The 8,919-nt window shown below is 40.8% G+C and overlaps 2 protein-coding genes across 2 annotated transcripts in view; one reads left to right on the forward strand and one right to left on the reverse strand.

The window, feature by feature from the left end:
- The first annotated feature begins 993 nt into the window (after positions 1-993).
- Positions 994-4,896, forward strand: pde12 (phosphodiesterase 12). Its single transcript, XM_053653223.1, has 3 exons — positions 994-2,399; positions 4,110-4,188; positions 4,279-4,896. Exons 1-3 carry the CDS (start codon positions 1,164-1,166, stop codon positions 4,716-4,718), a joined length of 1,755 nt encoding a protein of 584 aa, XP_053509198.1. The 5' UTR covers positions 994-1,163; the 3' UTR covers positions 4,719-4,896.
- Positions 4,897-5,506: 610 nt separating this feature from the next.
- arf4a (ADP-ribosylation factor 4a) overlaps positions 5,507-8,919 on the reverse strand; it is a 7,139-nt gene continuing 3,726 nt past the window's right edge. The window contains exons 4-6 of the mRNA XM_053653224.1: positions 7,909-7,980; positions 7,290-7,415; positions 5,507-6,019 (exon numbers count right to left, since the gene is read on the reverse strand). Of these exons, the coding sequence (XP_053509199.1) occupies positions 5,933-6,019; positions 7,290-7,415; positions 7,909-7,980 (285 nt within the window). The 3' untranslated portion in view covers positions 5,507-5,932. The remainder of the gene's footprint in view (positions 6,020-7,289; positions 7,416-7,908; positions 7,981-8,919) is intronic.

An 8,919-nucleotide genomic window follows, 5' to 3' on the forward strand; every position in this document is an offset into this window, starting at 1 on the left:
GACTGTGTACACTTATTGCCACTTTATTAGACACGCCTACAATTTTGGTGCCACTTGTATGTGTATAATTGAGGAAAAAAACAACACTTTGTCCAAATATGAACAAAGATAAGTAGATGTACCTAATAAAGTGCCTATGGAATATGACTGTAAAATGGCATAATATTTTATTGTACTGTTATTGTGTACACTATTATATAGTGTATTAAGTGTATAGTGTATACATTTTACATTATATAGCCAATACATGACCAATCACACCCATATGTGTGTGTTGAACATCTCATTCCAGATTTAGTCCCCCTCTTTGCCGTTATAATAACCTCTACTCTTCTGGGAAGGCTAGATTTTGGCACGTGGTTGTTGGGATTTGTGGGATTTCATTCAAACACAAGAGCATTAGTGAGGTCGGTCATTGATGTTGTGTGAGGAGGTCTGGGGCGCAGTCGGTGTTCCAGTTCATCCTAAAGATGTTCAGTGCAGTTGAGTTCAGGGTTCTGTGCAGAACACTTAAGGTGTTCCACTCCAACCTTAACACACCATGTCTTCATGGAGCTCGATTAGTGTACAGAAGCACTGTCATGCTGGAACAGGTTTGGACCTCTTAATACAGTGAAGTGAAACTGTAATACTACAGCATACACAGACATTCTACACACTTGTGTAGCAATAGTTTGGGGAAGAACCACATATGGCTATCTACTGTATGATGGTCAAGTTATTCACATAGGCTATTTTGGTGTTTGTTAGCGCGCGCCACCTAACGGCCGCGACGTTTGTATAGAATATTTGAAGAAATTTAAAGATTGAAAGTTTTTGTTTCGGAAAACAACAACAACAACAATAACAATCCTATTATATTTGACGTGCTTTAATAAACTTTAATGCCTTTTGCGTCGTAATTTTGCGCCCTCACTATACAAACAGTCGAATCGGATATTGTTGCTCTGGACGACGTGATGACGCAAATATTAAGCGACGCGTCCGGTCGCTAGTAGCAATAGGATGAATCACAAATCGCTCTCTGTAGGGCATCTAAGGTTGTCAAATGTATTTCTATTGTACCCTATTTAGTGTACTTACACAGGGATCATTCAGGCGTTTGGGATACAGAACAGATTAGTGCTCTCTTGCGCCCTTACTTGTGAAACTCACGCTTCCTCATGTTAAGCCGCACTATCTGTTCTAGACTGTATTTGCGTTATGTTTTGTTGCAGAAGAGAATATTAGTCGATGATAATATTTTATTCAGACAGTTTTGCAGCAGGATGGACCGCGCAGTTGTGCGCTGTGTGCCCTCGGAGCCCAAGCTGACTATTTCATTCACAGTGGCCGGTAGTTACAGACACATGCTGAGGGAGCAAACAGAGGAGCTGGGTAAAGTGTTGGCCCGGATATCTAACAGTATTATCAAGGCGCAGAGCAAAGGGAAGAAGTCGAAGAGGAGTAAAGGTGAGAACACGAACACGGATGCGGCTGAACCGGTGGTGCGGCTTTACTTTAACGGCGACTTGGTGGCTGAAGACGCACTGAACCGCGACGCGTGGCAGGACGGCGCACTTCTGCAGATCGGAGACGCAAAATACAAAGTCGAACGCAATCCTCCGACTTTCACCACCGCACAGCTCCCTGCGTCAGTCCTCGCCGGATTTCCTGTCTGCCCCAAACTGGAGATTGAATTCGGGGATTTGAGGTTCTGTGTGTTTAAGTGGTACAAGGAGAGCTCTCCAAATGCGCACACACGTGGAGAAGAGGACTCCTGGGTGGAAGCAGGAAGCGACCGAGTGTTTACACCATCCAATATGGACGTGGGCTTGAGACTGAAGCTGAAATGCATGCCGGGAAACGAGTCCAGGTTAGGCCTTGAGCTAGAGCTGGTAACCTTAAGCACAGTGGAGGCTGGTCCAGGGGTTTGCACGTTTGACAGCAGACACTTGTACACCTGCAAGCTCACGAATGACTCCACGACCAGGGTTGTGACATACAACATCTTAGCAGACATCTACAGTCAAACTGAGTTCTCTAAAACAGTCCTGTACCCTTACTGCGCTCCATATGCGCTTGAACTCGACTACAGGCAGAACCTCATCAAGAAGGAGCTTTCAGGCTATAATGCAGACATCATCTGTCTCCAGGAGGTGGATAAAGGAGTTTTCGGTGATAGCCTGGCACCTGCACTGGACGCATTCGGCATGGACGGGGTGTTCAAAGTGAAAGAGAAGCAGCACGAAGGACTGGCCACGTTTTACAGGAGATCGAAGTTCAAGATGCTGTCAAGACACGACGTGATGTTGAGCGAGGCCTTAGAAATGGACGCACTCCATAGAGTGCTCCTGGAGAAACTGTCCACCAACCCAGTGCTGAAAGCGAAGGTGGTACAGAGAAGTACAACGTTGCAGGTATTACAAGTTCTAACCACTCACACCGTGGTGGTCCGGTTCTTTACAACATCCAGGGTCAAAGTTCATCCAGGTTTAACAAGGGGTTGGTGCTTATCTGATTAGCAAGAAGAAGTGGGTCAAGTCAGGGAAAAATCGCTAAACAAGGCTGAAACATCTTGTCGATTTGATTAATGCAAATCTTTATTCAGGGAGCACAGTATGCAAAACAGGTTGCGCTGCTACCATAACTGGTGTCTTTGTGGAATTTCACATGTTCCATCCATGTGGGTGTTCTCTGGTTTCTTCCCAGCTCCTAAAAACATGTCCGGTAATCCGTAGAGGAACATATGGGTTGCAGTCAGCAACTGCACATTGAACCTATATACAGGTGCATCTCAAAAAATTAGAATATCGTGGAAAAGTTAGGGGTTTTTTTTGCCATAATTTAATTCAAAAAGTGGAGCTTTCATATATTCTAGATTCATTACACAAAGTGAAATATTTCAAGCCTTTTTTTTGTTTTAATCTTGATTATTACAGCTTACAGCTCACGGAAATCAAAACTCCAGTATCTCAAAATTTCGAATAAAGAATTTAATACAGAAATGTCGACCTGAGAAGAGCTCTAATCAGATAATTAACTCAAAACACCTGCAAAGGTTTCCTGAGCCTTTAATCTCTCAGTCTGGTTCAGTACACAACCACAATAACGGGGAAGATGAAAGTAAATGCTGCATTTCATTTGGAAATCAAGGTCCCAGAGTCTGGAGGAAGAGTGGAGAGGCACAGAATCCAAGTTGCTTGAAGTCCAGTGTGAAGTTTCCACAGTCAGTGATGATTTGAGGTGCCATGTCCTCTGCTGGTGGTGGTCCACTGTGTTTTCTCGAGTCGAGTCGCTGCAGCGTCTAGCAGGAGATTTTAGAGGACTTCATGCTGATTTCCTTTTCCAGCAGGACTCTGCACCTGCCCACAGTGCCAATACTATTAGTAACTGGTTTACTGACCATGGTATTACTGTGCTTGATTGGCCAGCCAACTCGCCTGACCTGAACCCCATAGAGAATCTATGAGAGACACCAGACCCAGCAATACAGACGAGCTGAAGGCCGCTATCAAAGCAACCTGGGCTTCCAGAACAAACACCTCAGCAGTGCCACAGGCTGATTGCCTCCATGCCATAAATTAACATACTTTTTAGAAGGTCGACATTTCTTTATTGTAAATTCTTTATTCTAGTATTTTGAGATACTGGATTTTTGATTTTCGTGAGCTGTAAGCCGTAATCATCAAGATTAAAACCAAAAAAAAAGGCCTGAAGTATTTCACTTTAGGTGTAATGAATCTAGACTATATGAAAGTTCCACTTTTTGAATTAAACTAGGGGGAAAAAACCACACTTTTCCACCATGTTCTAATATTTTGAGATGCACTTGTAGTAGGTTGACCTGATGAACTGGAAACCAAGCATATTTTCTCACACCCATAATTTCCTTCATATGACCTTTTAAAGGCTTACTCCATACCCACACCACTGTAGGTTTATGCTTCCCTTAGCGGACTGTTCAGAATGTCCAAATTATTCATGATGTTTCCTTTTCTCACCACACTTTCAGGTATTTTTGTGATTATATGCTTGTATTAAATATTTCGTAATTGGGTTTAGGAAGGGGTGCTATACATATTCATTTTTATTTGCTTATGTTTGATTGTTTTTTTCTTCTTGGTAAGGTAACTGTTTTCCAGTCCATATGCGATCCATTAAAGATAGTGTGTGTCGCAAACACACATCTCTACTGGCACCCTAAAGGTAGGAAACCTTGGTATTGGATTTGAATTTCTGTTGAACTTGAATTATAAGCACACACTTTAAAGAAATACTTTTCTTTTCTTCCCCAAGGATCAAACGTTCGATTAATACAGATGGCTGTGGCCCTAAATCACCTGAAGAAAGTCATGGCGGAAGAACACGCCAGCACTCTGATATTCTGCGGCGATTTCAACAGCACACCATCATCAGGACTCTTTCAGCTGCTCAGTCAGGGTTCGATTGCAGAGCAGCACACTGACTGGGCATCTAATGGGCCTGAGGAGCTTCTTCAAATGGAGCTTCACAGCCCCTTTCAGTTGACCAGTGCGTGTGGAGAACCGGACTACACCAACTTCGTAGGAGGCTTTAATGGTTGTCTGGACTACGTTTTCATTGAGCTGCAGGCACTGCAGGTAGAGCAGGTTATTCCTCTGCCCAGTCACGAGGAGGTCACCACGTACCAGGCCCTTCCCAGTGTCTCTCACCCATCTGACCATATCGCTTTAGTCTGCGACCTCAAATGGAAATAAGGTTGAGACGCAGCCTCAGCTTTCGTTCTGCAAGTGAACATCTAGATCGGGTTTTAAATCTACAGAATCACGTTCCCTTCTCCGGCTGAGGGTAGAACACTTCACTTTCTGATTTATCAATCTGTTTGACTGATGGATTATTGTGGTGATATTTACATCTATAAAGAGCATGAACAGCTTTGATGGCTATGAAACCTTTTTTTGATCATGAAAGCAGTCCGTAAAAAAATTATCCTGGGAGTGCAATATGAAAACGATAGTAAATGCCAGCTTGATGTAATTAAATAATAAAGTATTATAGATTTGGGTACACAACCTAAAGCAAAACTTCTTTAAGTCACAATCATTTTATTTCAGGCTTTAATAGGAATTAGAAACAAATCATGGAGAAAAAAAGAAAGGGACAAAAAAAAAAAAAGGACTGATATGATTGCAGATGCCCAAATCAAACTGTTAACTGGAATATCAAAGCACTTCTTTCAGCACGTATATACAAATAAATCTGCTGATATCTCGTTTGGTCATTTTCAATTTAGGTGAATGTTATATATGAAAATAAAACGGCCACAGAGCAGGAAACGAGCATATTTTAAGGCAGTTGTAAATGCAGGTAAAGGCTGGTTATATAGTGAGATGGTCAAGTCAGGCATCATAGTTAGTAAGCTGTATTAAGGCCAAATAAATCAGTAAGTCAACTCAAATTTTCATACAAAAACAAATCTCTAACCCCCCCTTTAACCATCGTTATCCATCTGCTTCTCGTTATTATACATATTGGCGTTACATAGTTTGGTCTAAAGTCATTATTTATTGAAGGAAGCTGCTCAGATTAAAATGCATGCAAAATTTAGCTACATAAAAATGGAATGAGTGCAAAAAAATGTTTGTATAAATATAAATATGTTCCCATGTTTAAGGATAGGTTCTCATTCCCATCACTTGATTCGTGTTGAAATTCACCTTATATATTTCAAATCAAACTAAAACAGGCATACAGCTACACACACCTTACTGAAATGTTGAAATGAACAGAACTTAAAAGCAGTCGATCAAAAAAAAAAAAAAAAAAAAAAAGCTAAAGTTGCTTCGGGGCAAATTTGATAGCCATGAGCTAATGTGTATACATATATAAGTGAGTATATCCATTGTCTGTCAGTTATGTGATCATGTCCTTTTTTTAAAACACCCCCTTCATGTGAGCCAATTAATGTAGCTTAACGTTTGCTCAGCTGCTCGGAAAGCCAGTCCAGTCCTTCATACAAACCTGTTCCCTGAGTGGCGCAGGTCGCCTGAACATACCACTGTTGGAGCAGAAAAATAACAAATTTAAACATAATAACAGATTAATTACAGGGCAGTAGAGTACACTGAGGTTATATCGTTTCACAACCCGTTACTAACAGTCAAACTACAGTATGTCAGAGTCCATACAGGATTTTACGGAGTTTATTTGAGATTGTTGCAGCTAAAAATGCTTTATTTTGCTTTGTTTTTTTTTCAAAATTAAAACTACTTGAACTAGTGAAACTGCAATTTCACGGTGATATTTGTTGGTAAATGAGACCTTTTAGCCATATTCATGTTCGACACATGAATTGAAGAGGGTTTTGGCTGAATGTGCGTTGTGATGTCACATGACGCGTCTTTGCCCAAATCTACAGTAATTTAAAGTTTCTGATGGCAGCTCATTGAGAAAGGGAAGAGCTTTGACAATTTCATAGATTTACCCTCTCTGGCAAAATCGGTGAACTGACATGGTTTGATGACATGTATCACTAATCAAAAGTGGGAACATTCAAACGTAAACATTGGTGCCATTCAGTCATGTTGCTTCCTTATCCAGATCTTTCTACGGGAAGAATTTGTAGCTCAACCTTCATAAATTGTAGGTGAACACCCCTGATCTATGAGAGGTTTAAATGAAAGATTCCCTAACTCCCAAGCGGTACAACAGAAAAGCATTTGCCCAACTATTAAGAGATCACGCCATGGCTAATCGTTGCCAGAAGCCCCGTCAATCACAGCGATGCTAGCCATTCCTGAGCATGTGAGTTTGTGTATGCGGAAGAGAGAGGATAGCGAGGAAGATTGCCTGTATATAAACTACTGGTCAAAAGTTTGTGGACACTCGACTGAAATGTTCATGAGCTTAAAAACCTTTTGATCTGAAGGTGTGTGATTAAATGTTTGAAATCGGGGTTGTAGACAAAGATATAATCGTGCCAACGTATTCATTTCTTTCAATAGAAAACTAACATTTTATTTACAAAATACTTTAACTCCTTTAATACTGTTTAAAAAGCATCGCAGGGAAATTCCTCAAGAAATCGGTCGAGAAAACGCCAAGAATACATTTCAGGAAATTCTAGGCAAAAAGGCCGTCTACTTTGAAAATGCTAAAATACTCAATTATTTTTCATTTATTTAGGATTTATCGCCACGACATAATTCCCACAGTTCCATTTGTGTTCCTCCATAGTTTTGATGACTTTATTATTATTCTAAAATGTGGGGGGAAAATAAAAATAAAAGACTGAGTGTGTCTAAACTTTTGACTGGTAGTGTACTTACAGTTCTGCTCCTGAGCGTCTGCAGGCCGAGCTTGTCCGTCAGCTCACTGATCGCCATGGCGTTGGGCAAATCCTGCTTGTTTGCGAACACCAGCAAAACTGCGTCTCTGAGCTCATCCTCTTGAAGCTATTCCAGACATAAAAAGATGAGTTAGAAGTTAGAAAACAGCAATACGACAATGTGGGACAGAAAAGAAAAGGAACACGTTTATCCCACATTTAGCACAAGTATTGTTAAAATTATACGGTTATTGTTAAAAGCACTATACAAATAAAATTGTAATGAATTACATAATTACAACATGCCAGTATATCCACTGTTTCCATCAGGACCAGAGCTGGGTATCACTGTTCTAAAGATATAGATATATATCCTACTCCTAAACATATGACAACTTGATATTGTGCCATGTAGAAATTTAGATAACTAAATTACTAGATTTCACTAAATAATAAACCAAATGATTTGCAGTGTAAAGAACTGGATAACTGACTTGTTTGGGGTTTTTTTAATCATACTGGAAGTTTAACACGTTGTGTGGAGCGTGAACACACACTGGGTGTAAAGTCCAACAACAAAGGGATTTGAATATTGTGATATTTGGGCGTGGCTCACTAACCATCTTCTGCAGCTCTTCGGCAGCTTCCTGTGCGCGCTCACGATCGTTGCTGTCTACCACAAAGATGAGACCCTGCAAGAACAGCGTAAAGAGATTTACGTTCTCAGCTCAAAACACTTTCTTCTGTTCCTGTTGGTGCACTGTGAACCCGAAACAAAACAAATAACGTACGAACCAAAAGAATCAAATTCACTCTAATTCAGGGTAAAAGTTGTGAAAGTGCCGACAAAAGAGCAGCGACACTTACAGTTACACGCATCATCAGAGAAGCAAGTCATTGTTAAGACATATCCGTATCATAATGCAAAAGACTGTATGTTACTTGATATATCACGGTTTTAATATTTTGTCTATATTCAATCTTTAAACTCTTACGCCTGGGTCGGAGAGTCACGCATCTCTGAATCCTTTTTCATATTTCAGTCCATATTTCCATTTTGTGTCTGGCTCAAACAGCCAGAATTATACTTTGCTTTCTCACACTTTCTTTTATAGCAAGTTAGCAAGGCTGAGTGACGAGACTCAATCACAGATCTTCATGAAAGGACGATTAGATCCCAGCATAATAGGGGCAGTGAGTGAGAGAGAGAGAGAGAGACTATGTTTCAGACTGACAAAGCAGAGAGAGAGAGAGAGAGAGAGAGAGAGAGAGAGACACTAGGTTTCATACTGACAAAGCAGAAAGAAAGGGAGACTAGGTTTCAGACTGACAAAGCAGAGAGAGACAGAGACTATTTCAGACTGACAAAGCAGAGAGAGAGAGAGAGACTATTTCAGACTGACAAAGCAGAGAGAGAGAGACTATTTCAGACTGACAAGCAGAGAGAGAGAGACTATTTCAGACTGACAAGCAGAGAGAGAGAGACTATTTCAGACTGACAAGCACAGAGAGAGAGACTATTTCAGACTGACAAAGCAGAGAGAGAGAGAGAGAGAAAGAAAGCGAGAGAGAGACACTATATTTCAGACTGACAAAGCAGTAGTGTCTATGTGGGTGCATCAGCATGATAT

Source organism: Ictalurus furcatus, chromosome 21 (assembly GCF_023375685.1).
Source record: "Ictalurus furcatus strain D&B chromosome 21, Billie_1.0, whole genome shotgun sequence".
In the NCBI taxonomy this organism is placed as follows: Eukaryota; Metazoa; Chordata; class Actinopteri; order Siluriformes; family Ictaluridae; genus Ictalurus; species Ictalurus furcatus.

Bases quoted from the DNA above. Each gene is read 5' to 3' on its own strand.
- pde12 (XM_053653223.1), top strand. From the start codon at position 1,164: ATGTTAAGCCGCACTATCTGTTCTAGACTGTATTTGCGTTATGTTTTG. The intron at 2,400-4,109 runs GTATTACAAGTT...CTTCTTGGTAAG, and splicing joins AGAGAAGTACAACGTTGCAG to GTAACTGTTTTCCAGTCCAT. The intron at 4,189-4,278 runs GTAGGAAACCTT...TTCTTCCCCAAG, and splicing joins TCTCTACTGGCACCCTAAAG to GATCAAACGTTCGATTAATA.